The sequence below is a fragment of the Gopherus flavomarginatus genome, chromosome 9 (assembly GCF_025201925.1).
Source record: "Gopherus flavomarginatus isolate rGopFla2 chromosome 9, rGopFla2.mat.asm, whole genome shotgun sequence".
Taxonomy (NCBI): Eukaryota; Metazoa; Chordata; order Testudines; family Testudinidae; genus Gopherus; species Gopherus flavomarginatus.
Window position 1 is genome coordinate 84,402,923 of NC_066625.1, and position 21,918 is coordinate 84,424,840.

Here is a 21,918-nt window from a genome sequence, read left to right on the forward strand (position 1 = left end):
CTTCATCATGGCTCCTACTGTTTCACTGCATAGCTTATTAGCAATTATCTGCCTCAGCATTCTCAATTTGGCAGTGTGAGGTAGTTGTTCTTCTCTCTTCCAAACTGGCTAGCATTTCAACTGGCCTAATCCTATTCTTAATTCACATTGCTCTTTAGTTTACTTTGCATATTCTTATTGCAAAAAATTCCTATCACTCCCTCCACTTCCACCAACTGCTCTTCATGTGGCTGCCAGCATCGTCATCCATATTCTGATCATGGCTCCACACTGACCCAAGGTATTCAAATTGTTGCATAGACTTTAATTTGATACCATCTAGTTTTATTGGCTTTTTGTTGTCCCTCAAAGCATTCTATGTACTCCATCTTTTGTGAGCTGATGCGTAAGCCATTTTTTTTCTAATGCAGCCCATCACAGCTCTACGGCTGTTTCCAGTTCATACTTATCTTCAGGGCACAATGTAATGTTGTCGGTTAAAAGCATGCTCCACGGAACCTCTCCTCGAATTTCCTGCCTCAAGGTGTTCGTTGCAATCACAAATAAGAGAGGGCTAAGGGCTGATCCTTGATGTAGGACTACCCTCACAGTAAATGACTCACCGTAGCCACAGCTGCTTCTCATTACTGTTGTGCTTCCCTGGTACATGACCATGATAGTCTGAACATACGACTCCAGCAGATTGTGTACCCATAGGCACCTCCATAACAACTGTCTAGGAATTCTCTAAATCCATAAATACTAAGTGCAATTCCTTGTGCTTCTCTCCATATTTCTCCTGCAAACACATTTCTCTCGTCATTGTTGGCCTTCCTGGCACAAACCCAAGTTGATGTTCCTGCGCCTCCCAAAGTATTTTCTCAATAAATTCTTTTCGGACACATCATTGCATGACTCATCAACTTGACGGGTCAGTAAATGACTGCATACTTGCACATCTCCTTTATGCTTGAAGTTAGGAACCAATGCGCTCTTCCTCCACCCACTAGGAAGTTTTCCAGTACAGAGAATTAAGTTGAAAAAGTTTGTCATCATTACTATTCCTTTATGGTCTAATGCTTTAAATACTTCAATTGGTAAATCATCTGCTCCCACAGTCTTCCCACGTTTCATTGTCTTTAGCACTGTCTGAGTCTCCACTGTGGTGATAGGTCTTGTCCGGTTTTTGCTTGTGCATACTTCCCTCAATGGTTTCTTCACATTCTCTTCAGTGAGCAGTTTCCGATAGAACTGCTGCCACCACTTAATGATTTCACCATCTTCCCCTAGTACTCTTCCATTTTCATCTTTGACACACTTCACAGCTCCCAAGTTCTCTGTGCTTTTTTGCTTAATCTTGGATAATCTACATATTCCTTTTCCCCTTTCCTTCATTAGGAGTCCTGAGCAGTCCTTTACATGGCTGACCCTCTGCTTCTGCAACTGCTCTTTTAGCTACTTTCTGATCCAGTCCGTACTACTCAGAACTTACCATCACTCTTTTTTTCTTCTGCCATTGCCATTCTTCTTTACCGCTTCCTGCAGGTCATTGGGACACCACCAATTTCCCTCATTTCCTCTGATCCTTAGACAGCTTGGGCACTTTCTGTAATATATCTGGACAGTTTCCCCAAATCTTATTGGTATCATCATGGCCAGTTTGGTTGTTGTCCAACCTCCATAGAACTTCATCCTTAAATTTCACACTCCGGCTCAAGACAACACACTCCAGAATGGTTCTACTATTTCCACACAACCTATGTCTCTGCATCAGCTGAGAAGGGGGCTCAACTCCACTGATGAACATGGCACCTTGGGCTTAACAATCCACGCTGATGCAAAGATGTTGCATTGTGACAGCGAGATAGTTGCCTTTCAACATGGTGAGTCAACACCATGATGTCACGATGTAAACATCACCAACTCACCATGCAAACCTGCCCTAATGATATTTATTTGGTGGAAACTCCTCAAGCGTCTCCCATTATAACCTTAAGTCTGGCTGTTTTATATACTTGACAAACTGAATGCTCATGATCAGGGCCGGCGTTTCCATTAGGCGACCCTAGGTGGTCAGGATTCAGGGGGCGGCATTTTGTGCGCTCCCCACGGGGCGCACGGGAGCTTCCGGTTCCACTCCTGTTGTGCTGCCAAAGGAGGACCTTCTGTCGACGTGCCATGGAAAACAGTGGCAGGGAACTGAGCAGCTCAATGACTGCTGCTGTCGTGTGCTGCATTTCAGCGGAGGGTCCTTCTTTGGCGGCGCGATGGGAGTGGAACCGGAAGCTCCCATGCGCCCCGTGGGGAGCACACAAAATGCTGCCTCCCGAATTCTGCCTAGGGAGCCAGAAACCCTGGTGCCGCTCCTACTCGTGATGTATGACCAATCAACAAAAAAAAAAAACCCATTAAGACCTGTCACTGGAAAGTCCAGTGTGAATTAAGTCCCTGATCACTTTTAGAACCATAAGTGAGTCCCAAAGGGAAGAAGACCTTTCCACCAAGAACAAGTACTGGAACGTGTCTGAAAATCGAAGTGTTTGAGAACTGACATATATGAGCCTACTGATGGTGGGACCCATATTGCTAGGTGATATTTGAGCCCCTAATTGTGTGGAAGGGCTATTGTACCTAAGACCCTGTCAACAGGTTTAAGATTCGCTCTCGTGAGGGCTCAATAACTGGGAAAAATTGTTATTGTAAAAGGAAAGCAAACAAGTCAATTTTTATACGGAAAAAAACCACAGGCATTTAGTGTAGTGAGGCTGGAGGATCCTGGGGGTGGCAAACCTAACAAGGAGTGAGGCTTTTAACCCGAGCACTCTAACTCCTTTGTGGTATCTTCATGATGGGATGAATTGCTGGAGCTGGCACCAACGACTCGGTGCTAGTCGTGAAAGGAGTTTGGCCAGGGTGTGACCTGATTCCCTAGGGAGAATTAAAGCTGCCTCTCCCATATACGGAAAGCCAACATATAGTGGCAGATGCAGCATTAACTGTCTTCTGTGGGGATCAAGTCCTCCTCTGGCTTCGTGAATCTATCCCAGAATGCCCCAGGAAAAATCAACTGAAAAGTGTGATCTGCAGGGTGCTAATGTGGTTAGCTGGTTAAGAGTTTCTGATGCAATCTACAGCAAATTGTCACAGTGCGACGGCTCCTACTTCATCCTCAGAGAAGGAAGTTTCTTTCAGCAAATACGCCTGCATGCCTGTGAAAACTCTGCTCCAAGAATCTGACTGAGCCTTGAGATATGGGGCTGCATATAAGTGCCTTGAGCTATCCGTGAAGCACTAAACCAGGTGCAGTTCCACTGCATAGTAATGAACCGACAAAGCAGCAGCCCTGCCAGAACACTGACCAAGTATAGACTGCATGGCTGCTGCTAACTCGCAGATCTGGTGAAAGCGAGCTTTCGTTTCACCCAATTGCCATGCCAACAGCTATTTCCGTAGCTTAGCCTTCCTCGTGATGTCTGTGCTTTGGCAGCGCTGCAGCCTGTGTTCTGCATTCACCTCTCTTTATTGCCTGCCTTGGCAAACACTGTACAAAACAATCCCACCACATTCCCAAATGGCCTTACCTCCTCCACACTGCACACTGCATCCTTCCCATCCGCTGTGTGTCCAGATGTACAAAGAATCCTGTTGTTTTTCTGGCTCGCTTCTGTTTTCGGCAGTATAGTTGACAGGAATGGTGTATTCGTAATGAATTCCATAATTCTGGTCGTGAAATAACAGCACCTGGTGGAGCAGCAGAAGAAAGGCTGTTACAATACACTGAACTGGAAAAGCCAACAGAGTGCAGAGATGGCAAAGCAAGCAATGCTGTCTCAGGCCAACACATTCAAAGGCGAGTGCTTCAAGAAAGGCCCCCAAATCCTTGTTTAGGCACTATAATCAAAGTGGCCTGATCTTCAGAGGTGCTGACACAAAGGAAAACCACGAGAGCTGGTGCTCAGAGCTTCTGAAAAATCAAGCAACTTATAGAGGTGTCCAAAACGAGGCTTCGGTGTCTAACGTTAAGTACTCAATTTTGAAAAATTTGGCCTTTGCTTTTTTTTGGTGTGTTGGCTTCAAAACAGAATTAATTCGCCAGCAGGAAACATTAAATCAGATTGACGTTCATAAAGTAACTAATTAAGTTAACGATTGCATGGAATTAAGATGCCATTCATCATACGTGCCTTACTTTGTTTTGGGAAGTCAGGCTTGTTCCCAGGCTGATCTAGTTATTCAACCTTCTGGGAGGATGAGTGGCTTGGGGGAGAGAGGTGGTTTTTGAGTTTAACGTCGTTATCACTTCACACTTTAATGGCACGAGAATTTATTAATGCTGCAGAGAGGCATGTTTACCAGCTTAATCAATAAACAAGTCAAATCATCACCATGGGAAATTATGCTGACAAGAACGAGTCTGTCCTGAGCTAACTGACAAACCCCACCAATGGGATGTGATTGTCTCTCCCTACACACCGGTATTTTCTGAAGAAAGAAAGAATGCACTGGGCTTTTTCACATCAGGCACTGACATCAGTGGATCCATCCAACTCCTTCTCTCACCACGCTGCCGCTGCAGTGATGCTGAGGTGTGAAACCTGCTTCTAACAGACTCACGTATGACCTCTCCAGCCTCTCTACTCTGTGAAATTCACGAAAAGGGACCACTATAAACAAAAGGAGGGCTGAAAAAGGGTGCTTCATTATCAGTCATAGTGGGCGTGGAGTTCCGATTCTACTTGGATTTACACACTGGGTCAGATTTGGCTCTCACTTTCACTGAGTAACTCTGGTAAAAGGGGTCCCACCAGTGTAAAAACAGTGAGAGATAAGAAACAGACCCACGGCATCTTTTATCTGAATTACTGTGCTATGTAACAGATAGACGGGAGGGCTTTACTAGCTGACTTTGGAGCACATCTATTTTCTGGCCAAGATTCTCAGTGGGCGTAAATTGGAGTATCTCCTTTGAAGTCAAAGGACCTACGCCAATTTACCCCAGCTGAGGATGTGGCCTCTGTGATTTTTAAAAACAGATATAATTACTATTACAACATAACCCCAGTAGCATTAGAACAGTAATTTGAACAGGAACCCTCCAGGCACCCACAGGTATGCGCCTTCCTGACTCTTCATTGCTCTGGAAACACACTTTCAACCCGCTAAAAACCCCCAGTCAAATAAGGTCCATAAGCACCCATGACTTGGGATGGGGCATAAAATGACAGTATATGTGCTGGAAGCCTGGACTTGAGTTTAGAGCTGTCTGAATAATTGATATTTTGGTTCAGTAGCTAAAACAAAAAATCTCCCCAAAATTTCATTGATGGTTGACCTGAAACAATTGTTTTTGTTTTTTCCATTTTTTATTTCCATCTTTTTGTTTTGTATTTTTTTCAAAATAAATCCAATTATATTTCAAAATGAAAAGTTTATTTTAATAAAATTGAAGCAAAATGTTTTGATTTTTGTCAATTTTTTTCCAGCCAAAACTATTTGCTAATAGTTTCAGTCAACCCAAAACTGCACTTCAGTGAATAAACTGTCTGAAAAATTTTGCCCGGTTTCATCTGAGTTGTGGCAATTGACTCCCTATAAGTCTGTACAATGAGCACTGTAAGAGCAGCAGGCACTCTGCACCTTTTAGTTGATCTCCACAGTAAACAAGTCCGGACAGAAAAGTATCTTCCAGGAGGAGTGGGAAATAAAGAGAAGTTTTTGCTTTAGCTACAGAGGAAACTTTGTTTTTCACAGATTCTCAGGCCAGATGGGACCATTGTGATAATCCAGACAGGCCTCCTGTACAGCACAGGCCACAGAACTTCCCACAATAATTCCTAGAGCAGAGTTCTTAGAAAAATAGCCAACGTTCATTTAAAAATGGTCAGTGATGGAGAATCTGCCATTTTGGTAAACTGTTCCAATGATTAATTATTCTTACTGTTAAAAAATGACACCTTATTTCTAGTCTGAATTTGTCTAGCTTCAATTTCTAGCCATAGGTCATGTTAGACCTTTCTCTGCTAGACGGAAGAGTCCATTATTAAATATTTCTTCCTCCTTACAGACTATAATCAAGTCACCCCGTAACCTTCTCTTTGTAAAGGAAATAGATTGCACTCAAGTCTATCAGTAGAAGGCATGTTTTATTCTTAGCTGGAAGCCAAAGTTAAGCCCGCGATGGACCACATGATCATCATATTTACAAAGCTTTCTGCAGAATCCAAAACATTAGGCAACAGTCAGCTGAGAACTCAAGTCCTGCCCTGACTTTATTTAAGCATGCGAGGTATGAGCAGCTCATCCGACTGCACTACGGAAACAGTCATGTTTAAAGCATCTCTGTGCTCCGGGAGGGTTTGGTTGTCCTCTGTTGCCAAGAGGAGGTCTAGCATAGGCCTAGCTACACAAACATTCACTTATCCAAGAAATATACTTACAGTAACACATTTGGAGAAACGCCCCAAGTATTAAAAAACAGCTCCTTAAATGAGATCCTTATTATCTCAGTATGGAAACAAAATGAGTGAATCGAAGGGCCCATATGAAACCAATTTCATAGCCACATATAATATGCGTGTGTGCATGTGTGTGTGTGTAAAATTGATTTCAAATGCAGGTCGTAATAGATTCAGTGAGGCTTCTGGCTCTCTGTCAGTCAAGTGTGTTCCACTGTTGTTTCAACCAGTGGTCTCCAAAGTGAGGTGCGCAAGAGGATCCTTGGGGGTGCACGGCAGAGGAGAGCTTTTTTCCCCCCCTTCGTCAGGTTAACCGATAGGGGTGCACGATCAAAAAAGTTTGGAGACCACTGGTTAAACAACAGTTTTCTATTTCGAGGTAACTGGTAACCATCCTTTTCATTCTTGTGTTGAAAGAATTAAAACCACTATCCTAGTTCAGGGAAAAGATTAATATTTGACTTGAGAAAAGAGTTTCAAATAAATTACGTGCTGTTTTAAGTGAGCTTTGTTTATTACTCTCCCAATGACTTTGGGCTGCATGTTTGTTCTAATGGTCCGATACTGGTCTCTCGCCCATCTTTAAAGCGTATCTGGGGAAGCGGGAGAGAAAGGAAAAAAATCACCCCTATTAATATCTGACTGAAAAGTCGGGTTGTATTACAGTAGAACCTCAGAGTTACGGACACCAGAGTTATGAACTGACAGGTCAACCACACACCTCATTTGGAACCAGATAAGACAGTTACCTACTTGGAATGGATAATGAGCAACACATCTCAAAGAACAACAGTGACGAAAGGGAGGTGTGTGCATGCCACGTGCACAGTAGTTGGAATGTTTTTCCCCTAGCGGTATTTGTCAGGTCAGCTGTGGAGCTGCCTGAAGTCGTGTCTTCATGGCTATGTATATAGATCCTCGCCGACCCATCGCCTCTTCAGTTCCTTCTTGCCAGATGTTCCAACAGAGGAGAGGCAGGCAGATATGAGCAACACATCTCGAAGAACAATGGTTACGAAAAGGTAAGGAGTCATTTTTGATTCTTTGAGTGCTTGCTCATGTCGATTCCAAGGAGAGGACTCCCAAACAGTTCCTAAGAGGGGTCGGAGTTCATTGAGTTGCAGACTGCAGCACCGCTCTGCCAAATGCAGAATCATCTCTAGCCTGCTGAGTAATGGCATAGTGTGACATAAAGGTGTGGATTGATGACCATGTCGCTGCCCTGTAGGTGTCTTGACTGGGCACCTGCAGCAGGAATGATGCTGAGGAAGCCTGCGCTCTTGTGGAGTGCGCTGTTAATGCTGGGGCAGGTACCTTTGCTTGGTCATAGCACGTCCTGATACAGGCCGTGATCCATGAAGAGATCCTTTGGGATGACACTGGAAGCCCTCTCAGTCACTCAGCAATTGTGATGAAGAGTTGTGTTGAATTTCTAAACAGCTTTGTCCACTCAATGTAAAAAACTAACGATTGTCTGACATCCAGGGAGTGGAGCATTCATTCCTGGTTACTACCATGCAGCTTAGGGCAGAACCCTAGAAGAAAAATGTTCTGAGTCATGTGGAATTGCAAAACTATCTTTGGGAGGAAAGCTGGGTGTGGCCGCAACTGTACTTCATCCTTATAAAAAACAGTATAAGGGGGCTCGGGTGTCAAGGCCTTAAGCTCAGACACCCTCCTGGCCGAAATTATAGCCACTAGAAATGCCACTTTCCAGGAAAGATAGAGGAGAAAGGGCTCAAAAGGAGGGCCCATCAGCCTTGAGAGCACCAGGTTAAGATCTCATGGGGGGATCGGCTGTCTTACTTGAGAGTACAGTCTATCTAGTCTTTTGAGAAAGCGGCAAACCATGGGGTTAGCAAATAGCAGAACCGGGATGGAAAGCCAAGATGGCGGCCAGGTGCACCTTTCTTGACGACACTGCCAGGCCTTGCTGTTTTAGGTGCAGTAAATAGTCCAGGATAAAAGGAACCAAGGACTGTAACGGCAGAGTGTCCCTCTGCAGTGACCAAGTCGAGAATCTCTTCCACTTAGCCATATAAGTGGCTCAAATGGATGGCTCCTGCTGCCAAGGAGAACCTCCCTAACAGAGTCTGAGCATGCAAGCTCCAAGGAGTTTCCATGCTGTGAGGTGAAGAGACTCTAGATTGGGATGTTGGAGGTGGTCGTGGTCCTGCGTGATCAAGTCCGGGACCAGGGGCAGTGTTATAGGTGTGTCGACCAACAGATCTAGAAACGTGGTGAACTAGTGTTGACGTGGTCATACTGGGGCTCTCAACATCACTGATGCTCTCTCTCTTTGGACCTTCAGAGCAAGACCTTGTGAACGAGTGGGAAGGACAGGAATGCATACAGCAGGTGCTCCAAGGGAGGAGAAAGGCATCTGCGAGCGAGCCTGGGCTGTGATTCAGGAAGGAACAGAACTGCTGACACTTCCTGTTGCGCTGTGTTGGGAACAAGTCTAGCTGGGGAAATTCCCACCTTTGCAAAAAAGTTGGTCACGACATCCGGGCGGAGGGATCACTTGTGATTCTGAAATGACCTGCTGAGATGATCGGCCAGTTCGTTCTGGGAACCTGGGAGATATGATGCCTCCAGATGTATCGAACAGGCAATGTCGAAGTCCCACAGCTTGAGGGCTTCCTGGCACAGAGGAGAGGAGCAAGCACCACCCTATCTGTTTATATAGAACATCACTTTTGTATTGTCTGTGAATAGTGATGCACAATCCTGTCTAGGGGGAGCAGGGTAGAAGCGAGGGGTAGGCTGCGGCTTAAAATGTTTCCTCTAGGGGGCTGGTGCATGAAGCCCCAGGGACTTCAGTGTTGCCCGTGAGTCTTTAAGGCTGTGGAGCTTAGAGTCTGTTTGCTCTTAGAAAAGCCCTAAGCAGTCAAAAGGCAAGTCTTGAATTGTCTGCTGGATTTTGTGCAGAAGTCCCGACACCTGAAGTCATGAGAAGGAGCTGTTGACTACAGCTGTTGAAATAGTACGGGTTGCTGAGACTGCCGAATCTAAGAAGGCCTGTAAGGAGGCGTTGCAACAACCTTGCCTTCCTCGAGGACAGCAGCAAACTCCGATGGTAGCTCCCTGAATTTGGACAACGAGTTGCAAGAGTTAAAACTGTAGCGGCTAAGGACTGCTTGGTGGTTGGCAATGTGAAGCTAGAGCCACCACGGTAGAATAAACCTTCCTACCGAAGAGATCCAGCTTCTTTGCCTCCTCGGACTTAGGAGTCAGTCCCGGTTGTCCTTGCCTTTCCTTTCGGTTGGCAGCCGCCACCACAGAGTTCCAGGCTGAGGGTGTGTGAAAAGGCACTCATACCCTTTTGAAGGCACAAAATACTTCCTCTCCATCCCTTTGGCTGTGGCGAGGAAGAGAGGTGGGCATTTGCCACAACGCTTTAGTAGTGTTCTGTATGGTCTTAATGAGGGGCAAAGCCACCCTCAAGGGACCTTCAGGCACCAGAGTGTTGACGGTAGGGTCAGTCTCCTCTGACATCTCTGCCTGCATGCCCAAATTCTGAGCCACCCTTCTGAGCAACTCCTGGTGGGCTCTGTTGTCCATGGCGGCAGCGTGGTGGATATGCCCACCTCTGTCTCATTGCGGAGGATGAAGAAGATGCCTGTGGGAGCACCGGGTCTTCCTGACTCTTCAGCTTGTGGAGATCCCCCTGTGCCGACACGTCTTGCGTGGTGCTGGGAGTGGTGCCAGCTTCCAGGCCCGTGCCAGTCTCAGTGCCAGCCCCGGTGCTGTGTCCTGCTGCTGTCTCATTGCTGGCCTGCGTGCCCATCTCTTGGCCTCGCGAAGGCTCCCGGGCTACAGATGATGATGGAGGGGCCCATGCCTCTGATACCACTGACAAGGATCTGGACCCCGACCCTTGGGCTTGGTGATAGGCCTACTGGGTCCAGAAGGGCCACTGAGCCGGCGCCTGTCACTGGGTGGCTACGGCATCATAGGCAATGTCTGCCCTTCCCCTCTTGTCTGAAGCGGTGCCAAGAATGGTGCTGAGAGCGGTGCTGGCTTCGCCGAGAGGTGTATGACTCTGCCTCTGCGTCCGACGAGGACTCTGACCTCGGCGACCAAGGCAGTGTGGAGCGAGATGGTGCTGGGAAGTGGTGCCGAGGGGAGAGTGAGCGGTGCCGCATCATCGCCGGCTTGCCAATAGAAGGCATGGTGCCTCTTTGTGGTGCCGGCGCTGGTGCCCGTGTGGGGGACTGCGCCATCATCACTAAAAGGTCACTAGCCACCTCAAAGGTGTTCGGCATGGAGGGAAGGTCTAACTCCTCCAACCAACATTCTGGCACCAGGAATTCCATGAGAACCAGATTCAGTGGACATCCCTGCGAGGCCGGAGTTGACGGTGCCGGCTGAGTCGGAGCCGGAGTAGGGTGTTCCGGCATGGGATGCACCCCACTAGCGCCTTCTCACACCACTGCTCTAGTGAGAGAGTGACCTCTATCGTCTCCTTCTTGTGTGGCACCGGAGAAAGGGAGCGATGCTGGGCACTCGCACTGGAAGAGGTCGGGAATGGTGGTGCTGAGGGTCCCTGGAGCCCAAGTCCTTTCTTGGCACTGCAGCCTCTCTTACTGAGACCGGTGCGTTCCACACCAAAGGGCTGGGCTTAAACTCCCTCTCCTTCTTAGCCCTTGGGTGGAAGCCTCTGCAGATTTTATACATTTCAGACTGAAGGGCTTCCCTGAAACACTTCAAGCAGGAGTTGTGTGGGTTTCCCTTTGGCATTGGCTTCAGACAGGACCCACACAGTTTGAACTCCTGAGACCAAGGCATGCCCCGATCCCCGGGAGGGAAAACATGGAGGGGGAGGGTCCCCAACTAAAACGTATCTTAACTATGAACTACTCAAAACTAACTAATACTAAGTTTTTAACTATTTATATATACAACAAGAGACAGTTGTTGGCTTGCTGTAGCAAGAGAAGAGAGCTGCTCTAAGGATCATCACTGGCGGTAAGAAGGAACTGAAGAGGCGGCAGGTCGGCAGGGGCCTATATACATCACCACGAAAGTTTGACTCCAGGGAGCTCCACAGCTGACCTGACAAATACCGCTATGGGAAAAACCTTCTAACGACCGTGCACATGGCGCACACACATCTACTTGGAATGGACATGAGCAAGCAGTTGAAGTAGTAGTACACAGTCAGGCAGCAGCAGAGCCAACAGCAACAAAAAAAGCAAATACAATACAGTACTGTGTTTAAACGTAAACTACTTAAAAAAAAAGGGAGTTTTTAAAAAAAGATTTGACAAGGTAAGGAAACTGTTTCTGTGCTAGTTTCATTTAAATTAAGATGGTTAAAAGCAGCATTTTTCTTCTGCATAGTAAAGTTTCAAAGCTGTATGAAGTCAATGTTCTGTGTAAACTTTTGAAAGAACCAGCATAATGTTTTGTTCAGAGTTACCAGCATTTCAGAGTTACGAACAACCTCCATCCCCGAGGGGTTTGTAACTCTGAGGTTCTACTGTATAATGAATAGAGCTTATGGAGAAGCTTCCTAGTAATACAATCCTTTTTGTTGTTATTTTATTGGATATTTGCGGGGAGGTGGCTGTTTTTTTTTTGTTTCCATTTAAAAAGATAAACAGCAATGCTCAAGTTTTCAAAATGACAGCACCAGAATCTACTGCTGTGAGCCTCAACCAAGGAAAACCTTGGAATAGTCAGATCTAGCCACAAAAGGCACAGGAATCTTACACAACATTTTTACAAACCTGAGCTCACGCAAATTTATATTTTATATGGTGCCCCGAGGACAGACAGTTCTTCAGTAATATACAGGCTACTTTGTAAGAGGTTTGGTTTCAGGGTGGAAAGCCTGGATCTAAGCCAAACTGTGAAGCTGACATTCTTAATGTTGAAGAAGTCACCATGGAAATTTGACTTTTAAAAAGTGCTAATAGAAAATATAAGCCCAAGTCTTTTGTACAGGTTTAGCTTTATATGCACAAACCACGAGTTTCATGAATATATGAGGAAATTGCAGGAATCCCCAAATGTGCCCTTTTGAATACTGAGGAATAATCTCAGTTCAGCTTTGCCACCGGCCTGCTGTGTGACCCGTGCAAGTCACTCCACACCTCTTCCCTAAAACAGGAATAACGACACTTCCCTTCTTTTGCAAAAGCATTTTGAGAGCTGCATGTGAAAAGCAAGGTGAAGAGGGAAGGGTTAATATTCTTATACCTTTTTGTGAAAAGTTCATGGTAGCTCTGAGCTTTTCAAACAGTACAATGAAAATGAAAATGAGAGCAGCGCAAAGCAGATTAAAAAGGGGCCTGACAAATTTAGGTGAGGAAAAGCAGAACTGTTTGATTTTTAGCAGCGTCTAAAAGAAGGGCTGGAGCAGGCAGATCCTGGCAAGAAAGTCACAGAGAAAGGAAACAGTGCCTAGAAAAATTAAAATGGACAGAAAATAGAAGTTAGAGGAAGCAGCGCATACTTCACAGTACGCTGTGCTTTTATAGTGTCTTCTATCCCTTTGCAAACATTTACGTATTAACATCCATGGGAGGCAGGGGTATTATTATCCCCATTTTACAGATGGAGAAACTAAGTCAGAGAGAGATTACATGACTTGCCCAAAGCTACACACTGAGCTAGTGACAGAACTGGGAAAAGCTTCGTAATCTCCTGACCCAAGAGGTCTCTTGACTCACACTGCTTCAGTGTTTATAAAATAACATCCTGTGCAAACAGAAAGACTATGTTGAACCACAGCAAAAAAATGTAGCAGGTCTCAATCCGTTCAATATATAATTCAAGATGATTTGTGTGTGTAAATCAATACACAGTGCCCAATTTGCACAGGTCATGTGTTTTGTACATACATAAAATGTGCATCTTTTATTACCCGTGTGAGCAAAAGGTCACTTAAACAGAGAAACATACACTGGCGTCAGTCAACTCGGAAGTTGAGCCAATGTCCTTTTACAAGTGCAAATGGTTCTGTGCACAAAACACAGAGGCCCTTGGAAAACTGGGTCTGTAACAGTGTCTTTATGTCTCATTATGTAATGTACATCCCAGTGTGAAGCTTCTATGGAGATTGCAAGCTGACACAAAATAGACCTTAAGTGAGATGTAACTGTTGCCCCTGTAACCCTGCAAAAGAAATCAGGGGGAGAAGCAATAGATTTTCCTTAAAACCCTGGGGAGGAAGCACATAGTTTAAGTTGAACTTTGAGCTTGGATATAAACCCTTTATGTTGCATCACTTAAGAAACATAAACAAAGGATATAAAGTTACCATCAAGTGCAGTGGTATTTTAGTTGGTCCTTTGGCAGACATTTTCTCCCATAGACCCCTTCGCACGTACCGGACAGTAGTGCCTGCGATCTGAAACTCACCAGGAAGCTCAATTTTCCAGTCGCTGTTAATGGACCTCTTACTGGAATCTTTTAAAGCTGGAAAGAATCAAATACAATGGAAGGAAATGAAAGCAATTACATAATTAAAAGATAGACCCACAGTGATTCAGCATCAGCCCACTTCAACTGCAAGATGCAGTAGCCTTGTACCAGATGGGAGTTCAAAGGAAAAATAAAGTATTTAGTTTTAGCTGAGGAGTTACAAAGTAGCTAAACTGTGCACATTCTGCATTTCAGCGTAGGAAGGCATCTCTAATTACATTAAAATTGCTATTATCTAACATTAATATTGCTATTATCTAACATTAATGTCATATAAACTGGAAATGCTGAAGTTTTGCTACCTTAATTGTTTGGATCTAATTTCTAAAGAATCAAAGTCCTCTGGATTCTGAATATCGAGACATTTTCTATGTTACTCCACTGCCAGGAGATTAAGGGCGGGGGGGAGGGGGGGAAAGAGCAGTGCTGCGCAGTACCCGTTTATAAATGAAACAGAAGGAAGAATGATTACACGGTGTCCTTGTAAAGATACTAACTGTACCAGGCTAGATGGCCTAACTCTAACTTACACTGGGGGACTCCTGCATCCAGTCATCCCACTGCAATCAGTAGTGATAGAACAGGGGATCTCAAACTAGGGATCAGGACCTCTCAGGGGGTTGCAAGCTGTCAGCGTCCAACTGAAACCCCGCTTTGCCTCCAGCATTTATAACGGTGTTAAATATATAAAAAAAAGTGTTTTTCATTTATAAAGTGGGGGTCACATTCAGAGGCTTGCTGTGTGAAAGGGACACAAAAGACACCAGGACAAAAGTTAGAGAACCACTGTGATTGAATGAGTTCTCACCAACATGAGCAATGCTTGTACATGGTATTTGCTATCTGATGAGAACATACACATTAAACGCATATCCTCACATAAGTTTATCTCCAAAATGTCTCTTTTGTAAAAGCAACTAGGATTACTAGGAATTTTTCTATTAACTTTCAATGAAACGAGCTTTCATTTGGGTTTAAATGTAACCTTGGAGCATTGTACTAGTGCACAAGAGCCAGAATGCTAAAGTGACTAGATTCTGACTAGGAAAAGAATGGAACTTACTAGCCCATTTTTCTTGTCCAAGCTGTGAAGTGCAAACAGTAAACAGAGAGGATAATTAGTGAACAGTCAATCAGATGCATATAATTATTTCAATAATAATCTAATATGGTATTAGTAATACAAGTTACATTTTAGATGGACAGCATCATTACATTGATTTATATATGTATGTGTATATAAACAAACTGTAATGTGCTTTACATTTAAAATATATATGTAAACTTTAAAATAGCATTAGTAATGAAACTGTTCTAGAAAGCAATCTTCTGTCATTTGGGATTTTGGAAATTAATGTTTCCTCCACTTAAAGCAACTACATTATTATAAAGACTACACTCAAGTCTAAGCACTCATTTCATAACCTTTGAAAGAGTATTGATGTTAGTAGATTAGATAGATCTAGACACCCAGATACCAAAGCAGCAAGCACAATGTAAGAACTTGATAGAACAGAATACCTATTTGATCCCCTTTGATTGTCTGAGACTTGCAAACCAGCCATAAGCTAATCTCATGCTTTCCTTTCTCTCCTTGAAGCTTGCAGACTTGCTGTGTTACACTTCCAAAGCTATTAAAATTGGCAGCTGTAGAGTGAAAAAGAATCAAAACACTGCTGGCTTTAAACAGACTCCTGGTTTATGAGACAAGACTTGTACATTATTATCTAGGCTGCTCATCTTGCACCTGATTGAAGTCTGACAGTTTAGCAGCTGGGTCCAAGAAATTCTTGCTGAAATCAGTAAATAATGAAATGTATTCAGAACTCCAACCATTTCAGAACACTCATCGTTCATTAACTCTCACTTTTCCTTCTAAGTGCAGCAACACAATTTTTGCCTAGTATGTTTTAAGTTTTCCTGAATAATTTCCTAAACCTTTCTTGGGCAAAAAGGAAACAAAATCTCTGTGTTGGTTATGAGCTCCAGAAACATGTTTGAAGATTTGCAAGCGTCGAAGAATATATATTTTTTTAGTTTATGTGGGCTTCCATAATGAAGATGTTGGATGGATTCTTTAACCGAACTCTTAGGGCTGAATCAGAAAGGAGGGGTCAAGGGATTTCAGGGGAAGGAGGAGATGGAGTGGAGTGTGTTCTACCCAATCTTCAGCCAGGTGTGTGACCCCTATGGGAACATTCCAGCTAGCACAATTTAGAGTTGCCCATAGGCTGCTCTAAATTATTTCAGGGGCCATTTTGGTCCTGGCAGACCCAGCATCAGGGAAACAGAAAAGTAGCTTCCAGCCATTTCCTCCATTCCATCTACATCAAGCTTATGTTCAGCATCTAGCCGGATGTCCTGTCTGCTCTGAGGCCTGCAACGTAGGGAGCTAAGGCAAGTGATGCCTTGGCAACTCTTGATCTTGATGGAAGCAGGTCAAGCTGTAAAGGTGCAGACAGAGCAGGTGATAAAAGAGCCTGGTACACCAAAAACCCTTTTCAAAATCTTTGTGAGGTGCGCATGTGCGAATGCTGTGCAGGGCTAGCTCTCTCACAGTCCTGTCAGGGCTAAATTTCCACCTGCTTGGATGTGCCTATATGCCTTTTGAACACAAGCCTCCTTTTGGATGGACAGAAAAGTGCTGGTTCAGCCACAGCCTAAAGCCCTGTAGGTTTACTAGGTGAAATCTCTCACTGACCTCCAGTACTGTGCCCAGACTGATGTATATACTCTCATGTCTGGGCACAATACACCAGGGCTGGATACAGGGACTCAGTTTATTAATTTGGGGCCTGATCTAAAACCCATCAAAGTCCTTCCCTTGACACTGATGGGATTAGCATCAGGCCGTTGTATGAGTTAACCACAAATCTACAGGGCCTCCATCAGTCAACAAATAGCCCACAGTTCTGAGGCTTATGCCGCACACTAAGTCTGGGTCTGAGGGACCCAGCTTTGTGGAGTCGATGTTTCCAAGCCCGAGCTTGAGCATCCATGTTGCATGGTAGACCTGGGACCTGGGTCTCAGAGCCGTGCTAACGCATCCATACTGCACCATGCAGACCTTCTGACTTGGGTCTGCAGCTTGACCTGTGTTCATACCGCAGAATGACAGGGCCTGGACCCGAGTCTTAGAAAGTATGTCTACACAGGGATCAAAGACCCAAGGCTGGCCTGGTTCAGCCCTCAGGCTCATTGGGGTAAGAATTCTGGGGCTGAAAAATTGCTGAGTAGAGGTTTGGGTTTGGGCTGGAGCTTGTGCTCTGGGACCCTGCAATGACGGACGGTCCCAGAGTTTGGGTCGAGCCCGAACGTCTACACAGCAATTTTCAGTCCTGCAGACCAAGCCCAGTGAGCTTGAGTCAGTTGACTTGGGCAAATCGCAGCTGTGCCATGGGTCTTTTATCTCCGTGTAGATGTGCCCAGAGGGACTCAGGCTCTGATCCCTAGCCCCCAGCAGGGTCCTAAGGCCTGGGTGCTGCTGACCTAAGTCAGACTGATTTGTGTGTGGATGGAGAGGGGGCTTGGGCTCAAACCTGAGTCAGAGCCCAGGCTCAGCATGCAATGTACACATACCCTAAGGGACCAAACCTGTTTCCCTTTCATATCCCATTGAAATTAACGGAAGGGTTGTGTGCATCAGGACAGCACCAGTGCAGAAAACTCCTCCATAAAATAACCCAGCTGTGAAAGCAAGACAGACCCTCATGCAGGAAGTCAGTCATTTAAAAATACTATTAAGAGGCAAAGGTATTTGGAATTTCATCTATTTCCTTTCAGAAAAGGCTACTGCATGTACAAATGCTACTTCAACTCTCCAGCTACTGAAAGACGACTCTGTCGGTGGGGATGTTGAACAACTGCAGCTTTTCAAATTAATTTTTGTGACTTCCACATTCTTCAGATTACTGGGGAGGGAATGTTATTCCAAGGACTTTGGGATGAAAGCAAAAGTATTGAGAGATAGAGGGGCAAGCTGGCAAAGCCTGATTTTATGGGAAAAAAATTCCAGGCCACAATCTCTGTGGAGATTCAAGTGCCATGCATCCAAACTGTTTTGCCCATCCAGAGACTGGGTATTGAGCGGAGTGGCCTGCAGGTGTTTTTCATGCACTGGATAGTTTTCTAATTTCAAGGTTAATTGTGTCTCCTGGCCAGACTGTTCTTTAATAATGTTTTCTTGACCATTAATGATTGAGTCCCAGTTTATGAACTTTCTGTCAAAATTATGACCCTTGCTTCTAATTAACTAAATGAGCAGGGGTGTTACTCAAACCCCCTTTGAATCAATGGAAAGGCTCCCACCTGCTTGCTTGGGTTTTGGATCAGGCCCCACCAACTAGCAAGCTCTGCATGCCTTTGGTACACTCCATGTTGTTCTTTAATATACTTAGAAGGTCAGGACATGAACCTCCCTCTCAACAGCAAGACAAGGCTGACTTGCTTTTTTTGGGGGTGTAGGAGGGTGCATTAATCTAGCGTGAGTCATGTTTGTAATGACAAGAGACCACTGCCTATAGACCTGCCCTTGCCTCTGGCTGCTCAGTAGTCAGGCAACATTTGACATCCCATAATGGCTATTACTAAGTGGAGTGCTTCAAGCAACTAGAGGTCAGATTGCACCCCCCCACACAGGAGGGGCTGAGTAGGAGGAAATTTCTGTGAGGTTCTCCTTCATGGGGATTCTTACCAAAGTGTTCTGACAGGGCACAGAGTTTACTCCCCTGGTGGAACTGGCAAGAGTTATGACCTCATGGATCTGGAGAAGCTGGAGAAGGTTGAAAGAGATCCAGAAAGAGGGCTGGTGCCTCAACACTCTGCTGCAGACTGAAACTGGCATAAACAATGGCTCTCGGCAGCATGAACATGACCAGCTCAGGGATAATGCCGTATCCAATTAAAGTCATGGGTGGAATGTAATTCTCTCTATTGGAATATGGCTACTTCCTGAGCTACTGAGACAAGCATGCCTACTCTTGTGAAAAGGTCCATGAGAGCTTTAATGAGCAGAAAGGCAGCATGCTGCACTCCCTAAGACTAGGAATCAATTCTGATTCAGAGGGAAGCTCGCCCCTTGCTGAAACACCAGCACTCCATGTTTAATCTCTGAGGTCTTCCATCTGGGGAATGGCCATGTCTTACTTGAGGGAATCTTAGGGTTGGCAGGTTTTGATCCCTGCTTGCTCAGCATCCAAGCAGAACAAGCACTAAGGAACAGCAACAACACTTGGTTCTTACTGCATGGAGTATTTTGCAAGCAGGGATCTCAAAACATTTTGCAAAGGAGGGGAAGTATCCTTATCTCCATTTTGCAGACAGGAACACTGAGTCACAGAGAGGTCAAGAGATGCGTACAGGATCACCCAGTGGCTCAGAGCTGTGAACAGAACTGAGGGGGTAGAGTCTCTTCTCTACCAAGACCTGCTTGACAGTGTGGGGCAGGCGAGCTCAATCAGGAAACTGATTATGGCTTCCTGATCCTCAGCCAGCCCTGTCCTCAGTGTAAATTAGAGCAGCCTAAAGATTACTCTAATTTATGACAGTTGGCTGTGGTACTCCCAGGATGATATGCCTGCTGGGAATAACAGGAACATAACTTCACCTTTGCCCCTGCCCCTGCTCCGAGGGGGGTGGTGGTAGTTGGTTTATGGAGCCAGCTCTGCCAGCTTTACACCAAATGTGAATTCCTGTCAGGGCCAGGCTGTGGGCACTGGTCAGTTGCTAAGTTGCGGTCAGAAAATGAGTAGTGCGGTCAGCGTCGAGGTAGGTCAGGATATCAGGAAGTTGGGGGTCAGGCACCAAGTTGAAGGTAGCAGGTGAATAGAAGAGTCAGGATATCAGGAAGTCGGGTCTGGTGCCAGGTTACAGACAGCAAGCAAATAGCAAAGTCGAGAACAAACCAGGCTCGGAAGCTGGAGTTTAGGGTCTACAGCAAGCAGGGTCTGGAGTGGAAGCAGGCAGGCAGTCTGCTTGGTTACTCAGCCAGCTCCCCATGATGGCTTCCTGGTTTAAAAACTAGCAACAACCAACCAGTGAGCTGGGAGGGGCCACCATTCAGATCCTGCTGGGCAGGACTTCCTGCAGGACCCAGTTTCATGGGGTCCTCAAGGTCAAACCCAACCTAAGCAACCAGTGGTGTTGCGGATGAGTCAGTGGCTCAGAACTCCCATGGTCCCAGGCTCCAGTCCAGCAGCATCTTACAATTTCCTTCATTTAGGGGAATTCTCAACTTGCAGTTGTGGCCAGATTGCAGCTCAAAAGGTCCAGAAAAAGGGCAGTGAATCTAATCCATTGTCTCCTGACTCCCAGTTCAGTACACTATCCATGGAATCATGCTGCCTCTAAATATCAAATCAGTTATTCACAAGATCCTCCAGCATCTTCCCATTGCACCAGAAATGTCTCACCAATCACCAAACTAAGTCTCTTCACCTGACCTGAATCCCAACTCTTGTCTGTCTAAGATTGTGATCTCTAGGGGAGAGGGAAGGTGTCTACAGGAATGGTTAACTGTAAGTAGGTAGGTCAGACTACTAAGGGGATGTGGTTTCCCTCAGGAGGTAGCAGGCATTTGCTTTCTCTCATGCTTAGCTTTGTCGCTCAACGTTGTACAGTAGAGGATTAAAACAAAACCAAAAAGTCCTTAACTTCTCTTTTCCTTTCAGGCTGGAAGACAGGAACTGACTAATCAACCTAATCCTAAACCTGGCATCCAGTCAGATCTTTATTTCCACTTGCAGCTCCTCCAACTCACTTCCGAGCTCAAGGGCGTAAGCTGCCGAGGCGTTTCCTGTTCAAGGTGGTTCTTTAGCATGAAAGCCAATTGAGCCAGCCAGCCAGCCAGCGTGGGCTGAATGTAGGTGGAGGGAAATTATTCCGGAACTGCTCGCAGCAAATGGAATAATGATTCCAAATTAAGCAGGGTTCCAAAGTGCTGCACCCAGCCCTGAGTGGAAACAAGGCCTGCTTGGACTAAACTTGAAGAGTGAAACTAACACAAGGAACCTTTCCAAAGTTAGTCCCTTTGTTATGAGTGCAGAGCCCTTGTGCCTTATTAAAGCTACAGTGCTTGGAATTTGATTCCCCAATTATTATCTTGCATATCTTGTTGGAGACTCACTGTTGCTATTCTTGGGCTTAGATTAACAAGGCACTGCATAATTCTTCCTGTCTGATCACTGACACTGGAAACAGACAGCTCTGGAAGATACAATAAGATCCTTCTGGCTACTGAATATGAACTACAAAGCTGAAAAAATATTGGGAAACTTCAGTGAAGCAAGAGCATCATCATGCACTGCAGCTGGGAAAAAACTCTTGGCCCTTTATTTAAAAGCACAGATATTTTAACCTCTCTGCAAAACTGGACTGCAAGTATTGTGGGAAGATCCCTGTCTCAAGGTGTCTCAGCACTCCTGTTCCCAGGTGCGGTAGGCCAGAGATGTGCAAAAATAAAAAAATACAGGGAAAAGCTTCTTAGACCTTTATGAATCTCAAAACTGGATTGGTTCAAGTTTTGGGGAATATCTCAGGGAAGGAACCAGTTTCACGTTATCTGAACAGTATTTCTTATCTTCCGATAAGGTAGATGCATGCAGGGGCAACATTTGCTCTCAGTCATAGTCAAACCTGTTGGTGCAGCACTTGTTGAGGTTACATCTGTGCAAGTAAGTAGGGTTACAGCATTGTAACTGAGGACCGACTTTAGCTCTAAATATTCAGTGCAAGCTTCTCAGTACTAGAACTCCAGCTGATAAAACTAACCCCTCCGATAAATACTCCACATGAAGCTCATGGAAAACAAACAAACAAGACGGCCTTCCAAAAGCAGAGTATTTGCAAAGCTCGAGGAAACACTAGCTCTTATTGTTCCACCAATGGTTTGATATGTCAAACATCTTATGTGTAGGTGTAATCTTCGTCCAGAAAACTGGCCGCTGCATTAGCAGAAATAACAGCAACAGTGACACACGCTTCCTACAAAGGAATGGTGCCACAAATGCCGGTTTTATAATACAAGGCACAGCCCACCTCAGAGTTGAATGGC

General features: G+C 45.2%; 1 protein-coding gene across 1 annotated transcript in view; it reads right to left on the reverse strand.

Moving 5' to 3' along the window:
• The window catches only part of ADAMTS17 (ADAM metallopeptidase with thrombospondin type 1 motif 17), a 278,450-nt gene that overhangs the window by 60,543 nt on the left and 195,989 nt on the right, over positions 1-21,918 (reverse strand). Inside the window, exons 18-19 of the mRNA XM_050967133.1 lie at positions 13,705-13,862; positions 3,561-3,720 (exon numbers count right to left, since the gene is read on the reverse strand). Coding sequence (XP_050823090.1) covers positions 3,561-3,720; positions 13,705-13,862 — 318 coding nt within the window. The remainder of the gene's footprint in view (positions 1-3,560; positions 3,721-13,704; positions 13,863-21,918) is intronic.